Raw genomic sequence first — 24,113 nt, forward strand, 5'->3', positions numbered from 1 at the left:
TTGCCCGGGACCTTCGGTAGACTTCCCAGGATACTGCAGGTGCTCAAAAAATACCTGTTATGTGAACGAACAAGTGAAAGAGACCCCAAAGCCAGGACACAACACTGCAGACATCACGGCACACACGCACCTGAGAAGCCACGTCCCCTTTCCAACATGCCGCACCGCCTCCCCAGTCACACACCAGTGACTGCGTCAAGGCAATCAGAGGGTGACGTCCAGAGAGCACTGAGCCTGCAAATCCCCAGTGTCTCCCATTCCTCTCCCTCGTCTAAGAAACCCTGTGCAAAAAGGAAACACATACAACACAAGCAAAGCGGATGAGGAAGAGCGATTTTAATTTTCTATCAAACGTTCTTCCAAAAGCATTATTTTACCCTGTGTCTCATTAAGTATAAGAAATAACATTAGCATTAGAAAAGCTAGGAAAAGAGATAAACATGGATAATTAAACTAAACTAAGTGAAAAAGGAGAATTTTAACAAAGGACTGAGAGCTTTATAAATTGTTAAATTAATGAGATATAATTTGAAGACTGTGCATCTCAAAGCAAACATTATTTGTTCTCTTCCTTTTAACAATAGCATTTATGATGCTAATACACTGATTTTTCAGGAAGGAACCCCATTTTAAAATATTTTTATTTAAAAACAGGTCTGTGCTCAGCTACAGATTTTTCCCACAAACTCTGATTATGTTTCTTCATTTTGATTCAGAAACGAAATACAGTTTCTGCTAGCATGATGCAAAATTTAAGTTTTTTTTAATCCCAGTACAGGATTTTAAGAACTATCAATGAGAAGTTCATTGAGGTCATTAAGTGCAAGACACCAGCTACTGTCCAGTTACTCATATTGTGTCTTCTCTAGTTCTTTCTATAAAAACCTTTTACATGGAATCTTCAGCAGGATAATCCTTAAATATAATTTTCAAGCAAAATAAGAGTTCTGTTTACATAGTTTTTGGATTCTGACTGCTCCTAATTTTATTCTGCAACAGTTTTACCTCGAATCATAATCACCCAGCTAACTTTGTAACGCACAGTTGTTTGCATTTCAGCACAGCAGTACCCACTGGGCTCTAGCGACCCCGTGCTCAGAGACAAGATTGGTCACACCCATTTAGAAACAAATCGATTTCGCACTATTTGCCCATGTGTAGTTTCAGTGTAAGTTCTGGTGATGAAAATACATCGATACACATCTACAAATCTCATCTTGATTTTCAGAAGCAGCCAAAGGGAGCTCTTCAGAGCTTGGCCTTGCCTGGCTGAAGCTGAAGGTTTTGTAACTTCATAGCCAGACCCATGTTGCCAGTGATTTTCAATTTGCCTTGAAAGAAGGCCTGCAGAAAAAGAAAGAGAATTCGTTACTCGGGGCTTTGGAGATTGCTGGTGTTTCTGGACTACTCAGCCCTGAGACGACTGATTCACCCAGGTCTGCAGCCCGGCTTTCTGGGGAGATTCGGAACCGGGTTCCTCCCAAGGAGGCCGTGCAGCAGCCACGCTTCCCCGGAGCAGCCGAAAGGAGACCCTGCCCACACTCCTCTCAGAGACCGGCCCTGTCTTCACCTGCCCTTGTCAGAGCTGCTGCACTCCCCACGCATTGGGCAGGTGGGGGCATGCTACCTCGGTTTTGTCTAAGAACATTACAAGTGAAGTGGAAAAATGAACTGTGTTTTCAGTAGGCTTCTAGGAGAAAAAGCACACAAAACTCACTTGGGAACCCTTGGGACTCAACACAATGTGAATGAACTACCACCTTGTTGGTCCCCCCTCCCCCCCACCGGTCTACACGATACAGGCTGTAGTATTACTTTTTGGCTCAGTTAAAAAAAAAATCAAACCAATCCAAAGTGCAGAACCACAATTTATTCCATTTAACAACTGCATGGGATTAGATCACATGATGTTTGCTAAATTTATCATGTAACAAAATCTGGGGAAAATTTTAAGAGAAATAGCAAACTTGGGAACACAGCACGTCTTTGTGCCATGACCTCAGTCTTTCAACTAAATTCTGACAGTCAGGAAGGCCAGATGGGCCAGGTTTGGGAGGACCGGCTTTTTAACAAGTGCACGAGGGAGTCAGGAGCTCGTTACACCGTCCAGGGAAGGCACTGCTGTTCCTGCACCTCCTGGTGAGCATGAAGAAATCCTCTCCCTGCCCCTCCTCCGTCTGGACAAACTAAGTATTTCCTTTCTATATGGCACAAAGCCTTCTGTCTGATGACGTAAATGTCAGATGTTTCAGAACACAATATATTTAACATATGTCACTCAAAAATATGGACCAGCAGTCAAACTTCTTTCTCTTTTCTAAGTTAAAAGAGAAATTTATCTGCTATCTACTAACAATAGAGACTACATGAAATGCTGCCCTCGAGGATTCAAACGTAGGGGCCACTTTAATCTGGCCCCTCAGTGCTCTTCAGTGGGCTTCCTGGTGGAGAGCACACTGCTCTACTGCCCAAGACTGAAATTAGAATTTCCATTGCATTTAATGATGTCCAGTCAAATCCTCTACTGAGTGACAGGGAAGAGCATTAGCATGTTAACAGAAAATCTGCCACTTTTATCTTTAATTCCTTTGGGTGCTAACAGGTACTGGAGGAGAACGGGCAGAACACAGAGCAAAGCGAGGGGGGCAGCAGAGATGTGTGGACATGTGAAGTCTGAACACCCTGCTGGAGCCATGCACTTTGTGTGCAGCGGGACAGGGAGCAGCAGCAGCAGGGGGGCGATGGCAATGCCTGCACTGGGGGCCTCTGTTCCGTGCAGATTTCTGGAGCAGGCCCAGTGGGGGAAACGTCAATGCCAACAGCGTGGGCCCAGCTGAAGCATCACAGATGCAGACCTCACTCAGGACCAGGACGGCACTGGCTGACGCAGGCAGACTTGCTTAGAGAAAGTATCTTTAAAAGGACCACAAGTGGCCGTCAGGGTCAAGTGTTCTGTCCAGTCTCACAAATCATGAGGGAATAACAAGCACAAGACCCAGACTTGTGAGCCAGGCTGAGGCAACAAAACAGTGAAGTTACAATGGAAAGAAATACCTTAGTTTCTTTTTTGGTAATGGAAAGCTCTGTATATCAAGTCTGTTCAGCTACAGAGTTTAAGAATAACCTTGACAATTTAGGGACCAGGAAAATCCACACAAGGTATCAATAAATTCTGGGCAAATAAAATTTAATCCAACAAGTGTTCACTGAAAACCTAAAAGCGTCTAACACTGTGCTGAGTTCTGCGTACACAAAACTAATAATCCGCGGTCTTCCTCTGGGGCCTGATCTAACAGGAAGAGGCAGGCACACCATGACCACTGTACCAGGCAAGCGCTCAGCTCAGGAGAGGGCTGGTGCTGCCCCTCGGCCACGTGAAAGGAAGTCCACAGCACTATCCTCTTGGCAGCTGGTCCGGGAAGGACAGCTCAGGGGAGAAGAGCGTGGGCAAAGACACACACTGTGCGAGGTCACAGCGCCTTTGTTCAGACCGCTCCTCATCTACACACAGGTGCTGGCTAACCCTCGGTCAGCCTGGGGCCCCACGCATGCGTTGCCTCTTCTGTGAGGCTTTTCTTGACAGCCCAGGGACATGTGGCTGCTTCCCCCTACCCTCCCCTAACCACAAGCCAGGTGTGGCACTTTGGATCCTTGTAACAGGGCTTCAAAAAGATCATGGACTATTCACATTAGCTTTTAATTCCATTTTTTCATGAGCATTTTGGAAACCTGCATATCTTTTATAGATCCACCTTCTACCAAACTAGACACCCTGAGCATAGGAGCCATTTCTTTTCCATCTGGACTCTCCTGGCATACAGAACAGCATCTAGCACGAAGCTTGCTCCTCAGACATCTGTCATTTGTGAACATCTGGGGAACAGAGTTGCGTGGGGCTGAGCACTCTGCACATCTGGGTAGGAGGCAGGAGACGGTGAGCTCCCTCACTTACCGACTGAGGGTTCATTTTACCAGTCATTAAGGCCAGTAAGTCCGAGTCAGCCATGGTGATCGTGCAGTCAGCCTTCTTATCTAAAACAGAGAGCGTGGAGAAGGCGAGAGAAAAGGAGAGCAGTCAGTTTCACACACGTTTTAATCAAGAGCCACTGACAGCAACAGACTCACCCAGTCCTGAAGCAGTGTTGGGAGATGCACACCAGGCAAACTGCAAAAACCATCAGCAGCCTCAATATTTAACAAGAGGGAACTGATTAAATATGTTATGGTATATTCATGTAATGGGATACATCACAGCCATTATAAAGATGATGGGGCTGGCGCTGTGGCATAGTGGGTAAGGCAGCTGCCTAAAGTGGTGGCATGCCATATAGGCGCCGGTTCAAGTCCCAGCTGCTCCACTTCCAATCCAGCTCTCTGCTATGGCCTGGAAACCAGCAGAAGATGGCCCAAGTCCTTGGGCCCCTGCACCTGTGTGGGAGACCCAGAAGAAGCTCCTGGCTTAGAATCAGCACAGCTCCTGCCGTTGTGGCCACCTGGAAAGTGAACCAGCAGATCTCTCTCTCTGCCTCTCCTCTCTGTGTGTAACTCTTTCAAATAAATAAATAAATCTTAAAAAAAAAAAAAAAAAGATGATGTGTACCTAGACTTACTGACCTGAAAAAATGTTCAAATTATGGTGTTTATAACATCATTATATAAGCCAGTTACAAAATAAACAGTCAGTATGATGCCATTTTTGCTTAAAAACAGGATTTAATTACCAGGTACAGGGAAAACATCTGTACACTGGGACACCTCTTTGTGACTCGCAGGCTGCACATGGACCCCCACACCCTTGCGTCCTGGTGTTCACACCTTCCCACAATCCCCTCCCTCTGGTGTGACTGGCAAAGGTGATGAGATGTCATCCCTGTGACTTCACTGCCTTGTCTAAGACTCAGGCCCACTCTCCCGCTGCCTTTGAACAAACTAGTTGCTACGCCGCGAACTTCTACAGACACTGCCACGGTTCCTTAGGAGCCGCCGGCAACTCTGGCTCACAGCCGGCAAGACACCAAGGCCATCGTTCTCCGCACCGCAACCTGAAATGTGAGCTTGGACACAGCCCTCCCTAGCCCAGTCCCTGGTTGAGAGCCCAGCTTTGTGTGACCCTGTGCAGAGGACCCACCTTGGCTAGCTAGGAACTGGGAAGCAATAAATGTGAGCACTGTTTTAAGCCACTAAATCTGTGATAAGTTGATTTGCAATGAAACTATTTTCAAAACAGGGTCAGGTAAGGGGGAGAAGGTATTTGCAATCCCATGTACCTGACAAAGAACTTGTATCCAGAATACAGAAAGGACTCCTACCACACAGAAAAGATTGAAGTGATCCAACATGAAAATGAACACTGTACAAAAGAGGTCCTCCAAATGGTCAACAGCACACATGCAACGGCACTTAACGTCACTAGTGACTGGAAAATGCACATTACAGCCATGACGAGACGCCACATAACTACTAGTATGGATGGCTGGAATTTTTAAAAAGCCAATAATCAGAGTAGCAAGAACACGGAGTAACTAAAAGGTCAACCTGATACAGCAAAAATATTAGAGTAAAATGGTCCAGGCTCTATGGGAAAGTCTGAAAGCTCTGCAGAAAGCTAAACCTACAAGTACACACACTCTATGAACTAGTAATTCCACCCTTAGGTATTTACCCAAGAAAAATGAAAACATATGTTCACACAAAAACCTGTATGTGAATGTTGATCATGGCTTTAGCCGTGACTGCCAAAAGCTGAAAAAAAATCAAATGTGCATCAACTGGCAAAGGCATGAACCTCCCCTAACTCAGCAGCAGAAAGAACAAATTGCTGATGACCTCTTGAAAGAAGTAGGCTCAAAACCTGCACACTGGACGATTCCATCTGTGCAACACTCTGGGGGAAAGGTGGTGGCAGGGACTACAGGGACAGAGACGGAGTTGGTAGTTACTAGTGTCTGAGGGTGGGAGAGGGGTCAACTACACGGAGACATGAGAACACTCTTTGGAAGCTGGAAAATACTCTGTTATGTTGATTTTTGATAGTGGTTACATAATTGTTTGCAGTTGTTTAAATTCACATAATTATTCACCTAAAAAGAGTAGATTGTACAGCAAATAAATTATACCTCAAGGAATCTGACTTTATAAAAGGAAAAAATTGACAGTACAAAAGACTGTCAAAAACATAGTACAGAGGCTGGTGCTTTGGCGCAGCAGGTTAAAGCCCTGGCCTACAGTGCTGGCATCCCATATGAATACAGGTTCAAGTCCTGGCTGTTCCACTTCCAATCCAGATCCCTGCTAATGGCCTGGGAATGCAGCGGAGGATGGCCCAAGTGCTTGGGCCCCTGCACCCATGTGGGAGACCTGGAAGAAGCCCCTGGCTGCTGACTTCAGCCTAGCCCAGCCCCTAGACATTGAGGCCATTTGGGGAGTGAACCAGTGGATGGAAGATCCCTCTGTGTGTGTGTGTGTGTGTGTGTGTGTGTGTCTTTCTTTTACTCTGTAACTCTGCTTTCAAATAAATAAAATCTCAGGAAAAAAAAAAAAAACAACATAGTGTATAGGAGCAAGGTAGGCATTCAGCCTACCAGTGACGATCCTAGTTAGGACTGTATCCCATATCAGAACACACTCCAGACTCAAGTCTCCTGATAACAGAGACCTGGGGATGCAGCAATGATGGTTCAACATGAGAGACCTGGAAGTTCCTGGCTCCTGGCTTTGGCCCAGGTAAGCTTCAGCCACTGCAGGCACTGGGGGTTGTGGGGAGGGGGACAGTAGATGGCAGCACTTGATCTATCTCTCTCTACCTCTCAAAAAATACACAAACAAAAGCAGAGCAATTGAAACTCTCCATAATATAATATGGAAGGAAATACAAAACAGTACACCTACATTAAAACCTATTTGGCTTATACTTTCTATTCCCCAAAGAAACTTTTTATTTAATGAGTACAAATTTCCTAAGTACAACTTTAGGAATATAGTGATTTTTCTCCCATATCTGCCCTCCCACCCCCACTCCCACCCCAACCCCTCCTCCTTCTCCTATTCCCTGTCCCATTCTCCATTAAGATTCATTTTCAATTAACTTTATACACAGAAGACCAACTCTATAATAAGTGAAGATTTCAACAATTTGTGCACACACACACACACAAAACAAAAGCTTGGAAGAAATTTTGCAGTTAATTCTTATAATACAACTCATTAAAGGCAGAGGTCCTATATGAGGAGTTAGTACACAGTGACTCCTGTTGTTAATGTAACAAACAACACTCTTATGTACGACTTCAGTGATTACCAGAGGCTCTTGACATGAGCTGCCAAGGCTATGGAAGCCTTTTGAATCCACAATCTCCATCAGTATTTAGATAAGGCAGTAAGTAAAGTGGAAGTTCTCTCCTTCCTTCAGAGAAAAGTACATCTTTCTTTGATGACCACTTCTCTCCACTGAGGTCTCACTACAGAGATCCTTCATGTAGGAAATTTTTTTTTTGCCACAGTGTCTTGGCTTTCCATGTCTGAAATGCTCTCATGGGCTTTTCGGCAAGAGCAGAATGCCTTAAGGGCAGATTCTGAGGTCAGAGTGCTATTTAAAGTGATTGTCATTCTATGAGTCTGCTTCTCATGTTGGAACATTCTCTCCTTTATAATTCTATATTATTATTACCAGACACTTGATCTTACTAACACTATATTTTAAGACCTAGCATTTCCACCCCTGGGTATATGTCCAGTGGAAATGAGGACTCATTTACACAAAAAGATATGTATGAAAGTGCTCACAGTGGCAGGTGTTGTGCACAGGAGGTGAAGCCACCTCTCACGATACACACATCTCCTACAGGATCAAACCCCAGCTATTCTGTGCTTCCTATCCAGTTCCCTGCTAATCTACCTGGGAAGCAGCAAATGACGGCCCAAAAACTTGGGTTCCTGCCACCCATGGAGGATATCTGGATGGTGTTTCCAGCTCCTGGCTTTGATTTGGCTTAGCCCTGGCTGTTGAAGACATTTGGGAAGTGAACTAGTGGATGGAAGATGTGTCTCGCCCTCTCTGTCACTCTGCCTTTCAAATAAACAAACAAATCTTTTTTTTTTTTTCAAGATTTATTTATTTATTTGAAAGGAGGAGTAACAGAGAGGCAGAGGCAGCAGCAGAGAGAAAGAGAGAGAAAATCTTCCATCCACTAGTTCACTCCCCAAATGGCCACAATGGCTGGAGCTGTGCCAATCTGAAGCCAGGAGCTTCCCCCAGGTCTCCCACATGGGTGTAAGGGCCCAAGCACTTGGGCCATCTTGTACTGCTCTCCCTGGCCACAGCAGAGAGCTGGATTGGAAGTGGAGCAGCCAAGTCCCAAACCAGTGCCCATATGGGATGCCAGCACCACAGGCAGTGGCTTCACCCGCTATGTCATAGTGCCAACCCCAACAAATCTTTTAAAAAATTATGTAAAATGCATAAAACCTAAAAGTAATATAATCATATATAATCATCTCTATAATGACTACTAAACTCTTAGAATACATGCAAATGAAAATGTTTAAGTTTACTTTGTTACCAGTAAGTAAGCCTCGTAATACTATGTATATGCCAAAAGTAATTCTCCTTAAGATGCGAGTTCAAACTAGGACAGGATATCAATACTTTAACATAGCTAAATCTCTAACAAATGGTCATTTGTTGGTTGATGTAAAAGGAGCTGGCAATTTCCAGTGGTGGCTTTTACTGGGTAAGTGCACATTCCGACACTGCTCTGGCTGCCAGTCAGTGTCGGTTTCAACAGAAATTACCCTGTCCCAGGGTAGGATCCCTTCAGGTCTGGGAAGGGACACCAGTGTATGGGGCAGTGAGCCTCTACAGGGAGCAAGGCTTTTCTGAAACCATCCAATAGCTTTATACAACGAAACAGGTGGAAAAGAAGTTTTTTAAACAATCACCTTAACAGTTGTCTGTTAAGCCAAGTCAGAATTTAATACTAAGCAACTATTAAGCTTAGACATTAAAAAAGCTGGTCCTACTGTATTTACTTCCCAAAATTCTTTCTATTTCCAAAAGCTAGAATCCAGATAAAGCCTTTAGCTTTTCCTTCCATGCCACCTTAAATTAGAGGCAACTCACAGAATGCAAACATAGTCATTTTTCTGCCCACTCATTTTGGGGGTAGGAACTTTCCACTACAAACCATGCTGCCACAGCAGATGGCTGCCCTTATCAGTGCTCAGCTTGTCCATCACTAGCCTCTCAGTAAGTCCTCACTCAGCAGTGAACAGGGCAGGGCCCCTGACTTTGTCTCCTGCCTCCAAGCTCTACACTGTCTTCCAGGAGTTCTACCAAACTGCATGTTTCACAGTCAGACAGAGTCCACGCTGAGACTCGCCCTCCCAGTGCCTCCAGAGCGCCCTCCGTAACACAGCAACAAGGCAGCTCTGCCATCTGTGACAGACCCCTCCTCCTCCACGGCTTCCAGGTCCCATCAACGGCACCTCAAATCCCCCTGGCACCTGCCTTTGAACAGTACCCGCTCTTCCCACTGCTAGCCCCCATCTGCTCACTTAAGACAGCAGCAACATCTATCCTCTGAGCTCCTCTCTGCCCTGACTGCTCCCTTCCCAATGCATGAGGCCTAGTGCACCAGCTTCAGCTTCATCCTCTAACGTACAGCTCTGACTTTCACTGTTCTACTTACAAAGGTTTACTGGACTGATCAAATAACCAAAAGAACGAGTCATGGCCTTTAAGCCCTCCAGAAAGCTGGTCCTGAATCATCCTGTTTCTAAATCACACCAGGCTCTCTCCAACAAGAATCAGGGACAGTGCAAAGCAGCTTCCACTTACTGAATGCTTACCAGCTGCCATTCTTTCATTCTGCTGTTCATTTTTTTTAAAGATTTATTTTTTTATTTATTTGAAACAGTTACACAGAGAGGGCACTCCCCAATTGGCCACAATGGCCGGGGCTGTGCCGATCTGAAGCCAGGAACGAGGAGCTTCTTCCCAGTCTACCACATGGTGCAGGGGTCCAAGCACTTGGGCCATCTACTGCTTTCCCAGGCCATAGCAGAAAGCTGGATTGGAAGCGGAGCAGCCCGGTCTCGAACCAGCATCCATATGGGATGCCGGCACTGCAGGCGGTGGCTTTACCCGCTACGCCACAGCGCCGGCACTATCTGCTGTTCATTTTTAAAAGCCTATCTCATGTCCGTACTGTAAGCACTGGGAATGCAGCCGTGTACCTACCAGGCAAAAAGCTCTGCCTTCACAGAGTGGGGAGATGATCAACAAGCAAACAAATGACTTAAATACCACATAGCACATCAGAGGGAGAGAAATGCTATGGAGAAAAATAAGGCAGAAAACAATAGGGAACGGTTGTAGAGGTGTGGTTTCTAAAGGGTGGCTATGGAAAGCTTCAATGAGAAGGTGACAAGGTGACACTTGGGCAAAGATTCAAAGGAAATGTGGAAGCAAACCAGGAGGACTTCTGGGGGAAGATAATTCCAAGCAGAGGCACACAGTAGAAAGCCCCCACACCAAGATCATCGCATATTCAAGCAGCAGCACAGAGGCTAGTGTTGCTGAAGTTCAGTGAGGGGAGGCATCACCAGACCGGAAGCTGGCCCAGGCCATGCAGTATCACTGCGAGATCTGCTTTTAATCAGAGTGGACTGAAAGCCACCAGATGGTCCTGAGCTGAGGGAGGTCACAATCTAAGTTTTGAAATCATGGCTCGGGCCTGTGTGTGAAGAACCTGGTGAGGGCAAAGACACAGGAGGGAGATCAGGTAGAAAATGCTGATGCTTCGACCAGGTGGTGGGAGTGGAGGAGGCCAGGATTTGCCAATGCATTAGATGGCGGTGTGTAACAAAAGGGGGCCAAGGATGACTTCAAAGTTTCTGGCCTGAAGAACATGGGAGCGATTCACTGAGAAGCAGGAGAGAACGGGAGGAGTATGTGCTTACGGGGGGGGGGGGGGGGGGGGGGGCACCAACAGTTCAGTCCTGGGGGCTGGCACTGTGGGGTAACAGGTAAGCTGCTGCCTGCAACACCAACATCCCACAAGGACTCCGATTTGTTTCCTGGCTGCTTCACATTCCTGCTGATAGTCTGGGAAAGCAGCAGAAGATGGCCCAAGCATTTGGGCCCTGCCACCCATGTGGGAGATCTGGATGAAGCTCCTGGCCTCCACCTGGCTCAGCCCTGGCCATGTGGCCATCTGGGGAATGAATCAGTGCATGGAAGATATCTCTCTTATTCTCTTTCTCCTCTTTCAAATAAATATATAAATCTTAAAAAAAAAAAAAAAAAAGAGTTCAGTCTCCCACATTAGCTTTGCAACACATCTTCAGTGTCAAAGCAAACTCATCAATTAAATTCCAATATACTTGGCGTTCAGTGGCTGTGTCCAGAAATCTGGGACTCAGTAGTGCAGAGACTACTTTAAAAAAAAAAAAAAAAAAAAAAAAAAAAAAAAAAAAAGATTTTATTTATCTGAAAGGCAGAGTTACAGAGAGAGAGAGAGATCTTCCATCCGCTGGTTCACTTTCCAAATGGCTACAATGGCCAAAGCTAGGCCAGGCAAAAGCCAAGAGTTTCAATCCAGTTTCCCACGTCGGTGCAGAGACCCAGGCACTTGGGCCATTCTCTAGTTTCCAGGCATACTAGCAGGGAGCTGTATTGCAAGTGGTGCAGCCAGGACTCAAACTGGCACCCATATGGGATGCTGGCACTGCAGACAGTGGCTTAACCAGCTACACCACAGCGCCAGCCCCACAGACTATTTTTAAAGCATGAGACCAGATGAGATCCTCAGGCAGTGAATGCACATAGAGATGTCTGACCCTGGGAACACTCCAACATTTAGAACTTTGGAGATGAGGAGGGACTGGCAAGAGAGGCCAGGAAGGAGCAGTTGGCAGGTAAGAAGAAAACCTCCAAGTTTTACATCAGGAAGGCTAGGAATTGATCACATTTTGCAAGGTGGCAGTCATTGGTGATCTGGACAAGATTTGGGCATGGCAATGAGGTCAAAAGCTGATGAGTGGGTTCAAGAAAGATCTGAAAGAGAGCAAGGGGCAACAGTGAGTAGAAACAGGTCTTCTGGGGTCACAAAACCACACACTGGACCATGTGCTCTACTTCATCCCCACACCAACCCCACGGAATAAATACCATTTATTATGCCCACAGAAAACCAGCTCAGAGAAGTGAAATAACTGGTCCAAGATCAGAATGTCAGGGCCAGAATGCCTTCCTGCGTTTGTCTAATTCCAAGGCCTCAGATCAGCTCTGTGATGGCTTCCCTATGTTGGAAGGAGGCAGCTTTGACCCATTCCTGCTCCCAGGGACTCGTGGGCTATTTAACAAGCCCTGTGTCTCTAAAGCTGGCCCTCTAGGGAAACCAGGGCAGACTGATGGAACCTTACTCTGGACAAGGCCTTTGGGAACCTGTCAGTGCTCCATAGTGAAGTTGCCTGCACTCACCTGAGTTGGGAAGCACTGATCCTTTGCCATTCTTCACATCTACCACCCAGGTGGCTTCTTTACCTCCAGGGCCATCCTTCACCTTGAAAGCAAATATACCACCAATCTTCTTCACAAACTGTTCTCCTTCCTGGAAAGAAAAATAACACTGGGAGTTATATTAAGTCCATCTCTCTGGTTTTCTGGCAAGCCAAGTAATGTTTAAATAAACACATGACGTGAGTGGCTGGACAAGCAGCAGTGCCCATGCTCCCTTAGGATCCTTTACCTGAAAGTCTGAAAGGCAACCAGGCAACAACTCTCACATCTGGCAAATCTTCTGTTGAAAAAGACTTTTTAGATACAACTAGTGGAAAAGAAGGGAACATGGGGTTGGTGTGGCAGCATTTTCTGCTAAAATATCCTTAATGTGTCTACTAATCTGGGAAGGATTTACTCTAGCCTTATTAACTATAGGAACCAACTGCCTTCCTCCTTTTTCGCAAGTAAATCCCCTTACACCTATTTTTGGTTTCCCACTATCAGAACTTAAAGATAACTGGTTCTGAGATCAAAGTCTTTTTTCTTTCTTGTCAACCATTTTAACATGAAGAATTATTCCAGAATATACCACCCATCACTTACTTTTGGACCCTGGGGAATGAAGCTGGCCTAATCACAGACAACAGAACCCCAGCCCCCATCTCTGTTCACAGGTTTTTTTCCTTTCCCTCTTCTCCCCTTCATTTGCACTCTGCTTCACCATTGCTCCACGCATATTTATAAAACTGCAAATTATTTTAAGTTTTCTCTAGGAAAAAATGATTAACAATAATAATAATCTTTTGTGGGTACTTTAAAGCTTTCAGGCATTTAATATACATAATTTTTCATTCTTTTTTTTTTTTTTTTTTTTTTTTTTTTTTTTTTTTTTTTTGACAGGCAGAGTGGACAGTGAGAGAGAGAGACAGAGAGAAAGGTCTTCCTTTGCCGTTGGTTCACCCTCCAATGGCCGCCGCAGCTGGCGCGCTGCAGCCGGCGCGCTGCGCTGATCCGATGGCAGGAGCCAGGTACTTCTCCTGGTCTCCCATGGGGTGCAGGGCCCAAGTACTTGGGCCATCCTCCACTGCACTCCTGGCCACAGCAGAGAGCTGGCCTGGAAGAGGGGCAACCGGGACAGAATCCGGTGCCCCAACCGGGACTAGAACCCGGTGTGCCGGCACCGCAAGGCAGAGAATTAGCTTATTCAGCCACGGCGCCGGCTTAATATACATAATTTCTTTAGTCTTCATAAACCCAAGTAGTTGGGCAGGCATTGTTATAAACCCATTAACAGAAAAAGTAACTGAGGGTCATGAAAGTTAGGAACACTGCAGACTATTCTCAACACTGCAGCCAAGGAGCCTGACATAACCCACCCACACCAACCTGACCCACTCATACCAGCATGGCTTACCCACAACAATATGACCCATGCACACCAACATGGCCCATGCACACCAACGTGGCTCATCCAACACTAATGTGTCCATCCACACCGAAGTGGCTCATGCACATCAATGTGACCCAACTAGAACCTTCAGACTTGAATTTCTTAAATGGCTCCCTATGGTAAACAGGACAAAGGCCGTCTTTATATATATCATTCGAGAATCTTCATGCTATGAATGATATTTACCTGTTCTTATCTCCAACCCCCTTCTCGTCCTACTCAGGCCTTAGGTCCTAACAATACAGGTCATCTTTACTCCACAAACACGGTGCCAAGTTGATTTACATTCCCATGCCCTACTCACCTCCTCCTATTCTCCACTCCCACCTGTGACTCAACATTCAAGTCTTGGCTAACAAGCTAACTCTTCCACAAAGGCTTCCCTATCTCTACCAGATACTTCAATGGCCCTCTGTACAGGCACCCACGTTTCTCTTTAAGGCAGGAACATTCTTCCGAGAAATTTTTTCACATCTCTCTTCTTACTAAATTCTATGTTCCCTGAGGGCTAAGACATACAGTTAGTAAGTAATAAAAGCAGAACTCAATTCCACGTTGGTTCAATCCCAAATTCAACACTCTTTCCATTTGATCATACTATCTGTAACTGTAAGATTCCCAAACTTCATGCCAGTAGAGCAGTATCTACCAACATGAAGTGAATCAAAACAGTTTCAAAGTCTTTTCCACATTCTTTGGAATCTCTTCTTTCTCAAGGTCCTGCAGAGCTGATCTGAGAGAGGAGTTAAACATATTTTTGTGTTAAGCCATCCAGGAGCCAGGATTGCTCTGGGGCCAGAGGCCATGAATGACTGCTTCCAAATACATCCATGCCATCCGCTCACACAGTGCCCCAGGAATTCAGCTAAGAGTAGGCAGCAACAAGTTCGCACAGGAAAACACTTAGAAATTCTATCTACATGCTTGAAGAGAAATTCCCGCAATCTTACTACTTATCCTCTCAGCTCCTTAAGAAAGATGCATTAATTTGCACTTGCTGTTATTTTTGGAGAATCAGTTTACTCTTACAAAATCACATCCTGGGGCTGGGATTGTGGCCCAGCAGGTGAGGCTGCAGCTTGCAATGCCAGGATCCCATTTCGGGGTGCCAGTTCAAGACCTGGCTGCTCTGCTAATGTGCCTGGGAAGGCAGCGAAGATGGCCCCAGTGCGTGGGCTTTTGCGACCCATGTGGGAGACCCAGATGAAGTTTCTGGCTCCTGGCTTCTGGCTCCTGGTTTCAGCCTGGTCATCTGGGAGTGAACCAGAGGATAGAAGTTCGTTCGTTCGTTCGTTCGTTCATTCTCTCTCTCTCTCCCTCTGTCACTCTGCCATTCAAATGAAAAAGCAAAACTCAAAAAAAAAATCATATCCTTTGGTCAAAAATATACTTTTCACCTGAATCAGGACTCAGAGTAGGTAAGGGACATAAGGAGGGGAGAGAGTTAAAAGGGAAAAGAAAACAGCCGTGAAACTGGAGATCATTTAAGAAGGTTCTAAGTGCCTCCTAGCCTGAAGAAAAGTACTTCTTTCTGAGTAGGCAAAAGGTCAAGGAGTAGGCCCTATAGTAAACTTAATAGGGACAAGAAAATTAAGACAGAATTCAAAGAAGGGCAATGGAGTAGTGCTAACAAAGACGAAAGTAGAAATAAAATCTCTCGCCAGGCTGCCTTTGCTAATGCAGAAAATGTATGAATTGACAAAAGATTCCAAGACTTTCACTTTCTGGTACTCACTTAGGAAAATGACAATCGTGGGAAGGAGAAAAGAAAAACAGGACAAGGTCCATGTGGGTGAGATTATGGAAGAGGAAAGAATTAAAGTGGTATCTGCTTGCAAAGCTACAATAATACGCGCAAAATGAGAGCAGCACTGCTTGCTGACCCCAACAGTGAAGCAGTCGGTGACTGACACACACAGCCATATTTCACGCCTCACAGACTCATTTTTAAATGATGTTTTTTGTGGAACAGGGCTTTAAAAATGGAGTAACTTGACAGAAATAACTATTGTATGGGTTTCTCTGCAGGTAAATATTGGCAGCATGAAAAAGAAAATTTTTAAACTAAGCCTTTATAGAGTTCCAACTTCACATTACAGTGGATAATTGTAGGGAAAAAAACTTAAAAAGCAGTGAGTTTTCTTTTTTCTACTAGATTTTGCAAAGACTTTAAAAACCAGCCAACAGAGTATCAGAGAAGATGTGAAGAAAAAAATGGTTACTTTCATTAATTGTCAGCAGGTCTGTAAATCTTCATCCTCTTTCTGATGGGTAGTTTGGCAATATGTACTAAAATGCAAAATGTACAGATCTAACCCACCCAGCAATCTACCCCCCACCCCGTTATTGTTTATACTAAGTACCTAAAGATGAGTACAAAAGGAAATTTAACACAATGTTTTACTTGCAAAACTTAAATACAACCTAATATTCAACACAGAGGAGGCCAGTTAAATATATTATGATACCTATACATGAATGTACCATGTATTTTTTTAAGGCTTATTTATTTGAAAATCAGAGTTACAGAGAGGCAGAGGCACAGACAGAGAGAGGTCTTCTATATATTGGTTCACTCCCCAAATGGCTGAAAGGCCAGGCAGGGCCAAGCCAAAGCCAGAAGCTTCATCAGGGTCTCCAAAGGACTTGGACCATCTTCCAGTGCCTTCCCAGCAAGCACATCAGCAGGGAGCTAGATTGCAAGTGGAGCAACTGAAACTCAAACCAGTGCCCACACGAGATGCTGGCACTGCAGGTGCTGGCTTTCTTAATTTGCTACGCCACAGCACCGGCCCAAGTGCACCATGTATTAAAAATGATAGTAAGGATTTATGTGTATGGCCATGGAACACTTGTTGAGAGAAAAGGGCTTGCAGGTGATGTGGAGAGCAGACAGCTCCAGGGCCATGCCAGGCTGCAGCTGCAGCCGCAGGGGGAGCTCTCTGGCGGGCCCTGTTCTACCTCAGCCAGGCAGCTGAACACTAAGAAACTCCTGGAAGAGATGGCTCTTTCACAAGACACAGCAGCCACATCAGCTGTTTTCCTCTTGGATGTTAACAAGTCCTTTGATTTTCAGAAAGGGAGTTATGAAATATGCACACAGTTTACCTGCGTTTCACAAATGCTCTGAATCCTTTTGTTTATTTCAACTCACTTTGGTCACCACAACAGACATATATGATGACAATCGTGCTTAAGGCTAAACCCTTGCCTTACATGGTCTCAAATCTAATGTCAATAATGATATCTCACCTTGCTTCTAAACTTGAAATAAATTAAAATCCAATTTTACCAAAAGAGAATAACTGTCTTTTTGGAGAGTTACTCTTAGATTGCTTTAGTGATTATTATCTATCACGAACAATCTACTGTACACAAAAACAGATCTGTATATATAGTATACTTTAAAAACCTAACTGTAAGTTTACATACACAGAGGGAGATGTGTTAACCACTGTTAACATTTTAGTGAACTTAAGTGACAGAACTTGGGAAGACTGGGGCTGGCATTATGGTACAGTAGGTTAAGCCTCAGCCTATGACACCAGCACACCGTATTAGAGCACTCATTTAAGTCCCAGCTGCTTCGCTTCCAATCCAGCTCCCTGCTAATGTGCCTGAGAAAGCAGAAGATGGCCCACGTGCTTGGGACCCTGCCACCCACGTGAGTGACCTAGATGGGATTCTAGGCTCCTAACTTTAGCCTGGCTCAGTCCTAGCCCCAGCCCAATAGGCCATTTGGGGAGTAAACCAGCAGATGGAAAATCTCTCTCGTTTTCTTTCTCTGCCTCTCCTTCTCTGCCACTCTTTTAAATACATTAAATAATTTTTTTTAAGATTTATTTATTTGAAAGTCAGAGAGAGGGGGGAAGAGACAGAGACAGCGATCTTCCATCTGCTGGTTCATTCCCCAAATGGCCATAAGAACAAGAGCTGGGCCGAGCCAAAGCCAGGAGCCAAGAACTTGTACCACTTCCTTCTATCAGCACCTCAAACCTGTGTCTAATTCCTCTACCCTCAGGGCCCTCCCAGTAATATTTCACATAAATCTTACCTCTTCAAGCTTCTTTTCAATCTCCTTAAAGACAAGATTTGCCTTAAATCCATCACCTGCAGAGCTGGTTGGAGCAGCCTCAATTTGATGGGTTCTGAAAGAACTGGAGAAAAGAATCAATTTTAATTTGTGGAGTCGCTTGGGTATAGGTTTTTCAACATTTATACACTAGTAATTTTCAAAAATCCTAAGAATAACAATGTTTTAATTCTTATCTGAAGAATATCTGAAGAATAATTCTTATCTGAAGGAGATAATTCTTATTTGAAGCATTTTTTCCTCCAAAAATATTGAGTACTCATTAGATGCTAGGCATTATTCATGAAAGCACAATAAACCGAAGAAGCTACCCTCAGGAAATTACATGCTAGTGGAAAGAGACGATTAACAAGCAAAAAATAAAGACTATGGCTACTATGAAAAAATAAGGCAGGTTAAGGGGATGAAGAGAGTATATGTGTTGGGTATATTATTTTTATTTATTTTATTTATTTGAAAGGCAGAATGACAGAGAGGGACAGAGACAAAGAGATCTTTCATACACGGTTTCATTCCCTAAGTGGCTACAATGGGCCAGGGCTGGGCAAGGCCAAAACCAGGAGCCAGGAGCCAGGAGATCCATCCTGGTCTCCCACACGGGTACAGAGGCTCAAGCACTTGAGCCATCTTCCACTGCTTTCCCAAGCACTTAGCAGGAAGCTTAATCTGAAGCAGAACAGTTGGTACACGAACCAGCACCTAGGAAGACAACAGGAAGATGGCTCTCTCCCTCTCCCTGTCACTCAGCCTTTCAAACAAATAAATCCTTATAAAAAAAAAAAAGCGCCGGCGCCGCGGCTCACTAGGCTAATCCTCCGCCTAGCGGCGCCGGCACACCGGGTTCTAGTCCCGGTCGGGGCGCCGGATTCTGTCCCGGTTGCCCCTCTTCCAGGCCAGCCCTCTGCTGTGGCCAGGGAGTGCAGTGGAGGATGGCCCAGGTGCTTGGGCCCTGCACCCCATGGGAGGCCAGGAAAAGCACCTGGCTCCTGGCTCCTGCCATCGGATCGGCGCGGTGCGCCGGCCGCAGCGCGCCGACCGCGGCGGCCATTGGAGGGTGAACCAACGGCAAAGGAAGACCTTTCTCTCTGTCTCTCTCTCTCACTGTCCACTCTGCCTGTCAAAAAAAAAAAAAAAAAAAAAAAAAAAAGCTAGATTGGTAGTTACGGGAAATATGCAAATACTTCCAAAAGTTCATGGAGGGGCAGGCATTTGTTGCACTGGGACCCTGGCTTGGGATGCCTACATACCACATCAGAGTCTCCGGGTTCCAGTCCCACCTTCACTTGTGAGTCTAGCTTCTGGCTGGTGCACACCCTGGGAAACGGCAGGTAATGGCCCAAGTGTGTGGGTCCCTACTATTCACACAGAAGACCCAGACTGAGTTTCTGGTTCCTGGCTTTGGCCTGATCTGGGAGCAGCTATTGTGGGCATTTGGGAAGGGAGCAATGGATAGAAGATCTCTGTCTCCGTCTTGCAAATAAATGAAAAAATAATTGTTTTTTTAAATTTTATTTATTTATTTGACAGATAGTTATAGACAGTGAGAGGGAGAGACAGAGAGAGAGAGGTCTTCCATCCACTGGTTCACTCTCCAAATGGCCGTAATGGCCAGAACTAGGCCGATCTGAAGCCAGGAGCCAGGAGCCTCCTCTGGGTCTCTCATGTGAGTGCAGGGGCCCAAGCACTTGGGCCATCTGCTGCTGCTTTCCCAGGCCATAGCAGAGCACTGGATCTGAACAGGAGCAGCCGGGACTAGAACCGGTGCCCATATGAGATGTGGTGCCACAGGCAGAGGATTAACCTACTATGCCACAGTGCCAGCCCCCAAAAAATAATTCTTAAGCTCATGGCAAAATCAAGTTGAAAAATGTTTATTTTGATGCAAAAAATTTTTAAATTCATGTAAAGTTTTTTTCATAATATGCATTTTCCATAAACTTTTTGAAGACCCCCCCCCCATTTAATAAGAAGGCCAATACAGCTGGAGCAGAGTAGAAGGATTTAATGTCAAAGAAGGGAGAGCTTTATAGATCAATTTTATTTTATATATAATGGGAAGAATGGTAGGGTGTGAGCTGGAGAGGGCATCATCCAACTTATGTTCGGGAGACCCAGGCGGAGTTCCTGGCTCCTGGCTCCAAGCTGGCTCAACCCAGGCTGTTGTAGGCATTTGGAAAGTAAACCAGCAGACGAAGATCTCTTTCTGTTTCTCCCACTTTTGGTCACACGGTCTTTCAGATAAATAAATCTTTTTTTAAAAAAATAAATCAGGCTGCCAGGTGGAAAATGGCCTGTAGTGGGCAAGCAGAGGCAGGGAGATCAGCGAGGAGCCACGGCGGTAGTCCAGGCACAGGATGAGGGGGAACAGAGGGGGCTATACAGGAGCAGGGAGAAAGCAGAGGTCGGACTCACAGATTTTTTTTTTTCTTGCAATACAAGATAAGAATTCAACAACCACCTGCCATTAGTTGTCTGCTTAGGAAACAACTACAGAAAATATCCTGATGCGGAAGAAATACAGCCTTTATCGCCGCAAAGGCCTGGGCTGGAATCCCAGAAGCCACTAGTGCTGGGTTTCTGAGCCGGTGCCTCCATTCAGCACACAGTGGGGAAGTAAGGAAGAAGGTGGAGGGCGTCCCTGACTGCAGCATTTAGTCCCCCTAGGCACTCCCGAGTCTCGAGGTTAGGTTTGGATAAAAACCCCAGGACTCTGAGGAGGAGGTGCCTCCCTTAGGCTGTCAGGCTATCCCTCTGTCCAACCGCAACCACACTGATGATGGCAGACTGGACCTGGGACCCCTGGGACATGGGAAGGCAGCTGCTGCTCAATAACCATTTTTTTTTCTCTGTCTATTCTTTTCCTTCCTCCTGCCCTCCCCACACCATCCCCATCCATTTCTCCTTTTCCTTTCCTTCTTTTCCTCATTTCATAAATATTGAATGACTGCTCCAGGCCATAATGAATAATGAATGCATGCTCCACGACACCAAGGTAAAGAAGTCAGACCCACTCTTCCACTAGAGGGTAAACCGAAGAAAAGACACAGAAGAACTGCACATCACAGCAAGCAAACTGAAGGAAGCAAATAAAGAGAGGAACCTACTTTACCCGGCCAGCGAGGGACTGTTCCCTCTGAGCAAGTGCACTAAAGCTAAGCCACTGCAAAGATCCTGAGGGATGAAAGAGCCTGGAGTGTTAAAGCAAAGGAAGAGCAGCGTCAGAATGCAGTCAGTGGGGGGACAGTGACAGGAGATAAATTAGAGAACCAAGTGGGAATGCCATAATGCAGGGAGCTGGGGACTTCACAGGAACAGTAACAGAGAAGTGAAAAAGTTTGGTCTGTGCTTATTCTTACAAGTGTACAGAATGAACAAGTGTACAAGACTGGACCTGATGGGAGGGGGTCTGGATTTGGGCGGCAGTCCAGCCATGGGGGTGGGGAGCAGGAAGTGACTCAAAACAGAGCACACAGGCCCTGCTGAGGGAAGACACGAGAGGTCTGCAGAAGGCTTGTGGGAAATGTGTACTATGAAAATACTGCACAAGAATTTCGCAAAGTCTTTCCACCAAAATAAACATCTTTTAATTCCATTTTCCCACAAACTTCTTGAGGTGCCCTCATATAAGGGAGAATAAAAGTAAGGATGAGTCAGGCGTGTGTCGCCTGAGTAAGTGGGGGCCGGGGGCGGCTGTGGGGGAAGTGGAGGGGAACCAGCTTGTTTCTGGTACATTACACACGAGCTGTTTGTGAGACAAGGTGACAGGTGGACACATGCTGGCACACACTGGCACACGCTGGCTGTATGCAAGCCCACGGGACTGGACCATGAGGGAATCACAGAAAAGACAGACCAGGACAACGCCTCTGGAGCCACGTTCTTTGGTGGTCTGGAACACAAGGAAGCAGCAGCCAGTGATGCAGGAGAAACTGGGATGGCCCAGTGCCACAGGAGCTGTGCAGCCAGAAGGTGTCGGGGAAGGAGTGAAGCAGCAAGGGTTGCCAAGAGGCCCAGCACCCACTGGACGGAGCGACACGGAGAGGACAGAGGACCCAGATGGAGCAGCTTCATGTGATGACGGGTGGAAGTCAGATCACAGTGAGCTGAAGATGGAGTAGAAGAGCAAAGGGAGGCCACATGGCTCTTCTGAGGGGTTACTTTCAGGGGAACAGTGAAATGGGGTGGTCTCTGGAAGGGAGTGTGGTATCAAGACAGGCTTGGCGGCCTGCACCGCAGCTCACTTGGCTAATCCTCTGCCTGCAGCGCCAGTACCCCAGGTTCTAGTCCCGGCTGGGGCGCCGGATTCTGTCTTGGTTGCTTCTCTTCCAGTCCAACTCTGCTGTGGCCCGGGGAGGCAGTGGAGGATGGCCCAAGTGCTTGGGCCCTGCACCCGCATGGGAGACCAGGAGGAAGCACCTGGCTCCTGGCTTCGGATCAGTGCAGCGCGCCAGCCATAGCAACCATTTGGGGGGTGAACCAATGGAAGGAAGACCTTTCTCTCTGTCTCTCTCTCTAACTCTGCCTGTCAAAAAAAAAAAAAAAAAAAAAAAAGACAGGCTTGGCTTTCTGGGGGTGAGATACAAAGGACATCTTTATTCTGACTCCTATCTGAAAAAACTGTAGCTTCCCTTCTGGGTGTGGGCATATGAAAGTTCTGTAACTTTTTAAACATCTTTTTCCATTTTTTATTATATTAAAATTCATACCACAAAAATACCACCCTAACCATTTTTAAATGAGCAGATGAGTAGCATTAAATGTTAATTATATTACACAACCATGACCACCATCTATCTCTAATTTCTGCATCTCATAAAACTGAAACTCTGTACCCAATAAACTCTAAAACACTCCCTTGTCCCCTTCCCCAACTCCCAGCAAACTACCATTCTTCTGTTCAATGCATGTGACTATTCTAAGTATCACACAGGTGGAATCACATATTTGCCTTTGTGTGACTGCTTGCTGTCACTTAGTGTAACATCCTTGTGTTATAGCACATGTCAGAATTTCAAGGAGGATCTGACTTAAGATTAATCTGTCATAGCGTGTCTGCCTGTTGATGGTGATGAACCAGGAGAAAGGAGAGAGATCTTGAGAAGGCAACAAAAGATGAGATTCAAGGGAAGGAAGAGAGTCAGCTGGGTGCAGTTCTAGATAGTTCTATGGATCTCGGACTAGGTAACAGAGTTTGGGTTTAATGGCTGCTGTTTTCTTAATAAAGTATGAGGCAAAGTGACAGACAGTGAAGATGAAAGGGTGGGTATGAAAAGTCTGAAGTAGAAAAGTGAGCCGACTAAACCAAAGGAATCACGTTAACACCATCAACACAGAGCGGAATCCAAGCTCCAGCCACGCTGGCCACACCTCTACCACCAAAGCTCTCGGTCTAGAAGGCCCAGTCCTAGCAAATTCCCTGTCCTCCATTAAGACTCAGCCCAGGAAACTCCCCTTCTGTGAGACTCCAAATGCCCAAACGTCAGCTTCTCAAGAGCAGATACACAACTTTAAAAGAAGAAGAAAACAACCGGGCCTTTTGTATTGCCAATTCTCAGCACACAGTAAATAGTGACTGATCAGAACCGAAACTGCACTCAACTCCCCTTCTCAAATCCTAATTTCTTCCTTTTGCATTCAGGACAGAAGAGTAGAATTATCTACAGCATAATGGCACACATCTGCTCAAAGGTCTGACCAACGGCGACCAAAAATCAAGGGGTCACCCCCAGTTCTTTCCCATGAGCCAATTTCATTTAATTATTGGTCCATTTTCCAGCACTTGGTCATCATCTCCATACTTGCCACTTCTTAATAACATGTATGATAATATACGATAAAATAATTACACCAGTACAAAGTATCTTGATACTTTCAGGGCAGTGTCCAGATATGTTCCCAAAGGTCACAGATCTTTGTATCTGATTTAACTTGAAAATCTCATCAAGCTATTGATTAACCAATTTTATGATTAGGACAAAAAGTTAACGTGTAAAGTTTTATCAACATTTTCTGAAAATCTCTGATTCCTAGTAACTTATTTGATGGATACTCTGCTCTAGGACAGCTGA

General features: G+C 45.5%; 1 protein-coding gene across 1 annotated transcript in view; it reads right to left on the minus strand.

Moving 5' to 3' along the window:
- Positions 1–314: 314 nt before the first annotated feature.
- The window catches only part of SCP2 (sterol carrier protein 2), a 100,384-nt gene continuing 76,585 nt past the window's right edge, over positions 315–24,113 (minus strand). Inside the window, 4 exon segments of the mRNA NM_001082035.1 lie at positions 315–1,344; positions 3,953–4,032; positions 12,482–12,611; positions 18,007–18,109. Coding sequence (NP_001075504.1) covers positions 1,249–1,344; positions 3,953–4,032; positions 12,482–12,611; positions 18,007–18,109 — 409 coding nt within the window. The 3' untranslated portion in view covers positions 315–1,248.

The sequence above is a fragment of the Oryctolagus cuniculus genome, chromosome 7, assembly GCF_964237555.1.
Source record: "Oryctolagus cuniculus chromosome 7, mOryCun1.1, whole genome shotgun sequence".
In the NCBI taxonomy this organism is placed as follows: domain Eukaryota; kingdom Metazoa; phylum Chordata; class Mammalia; order Lagomorpha; family Leporidae; genus Oryctolagus; species Oryctolagus cuniculus.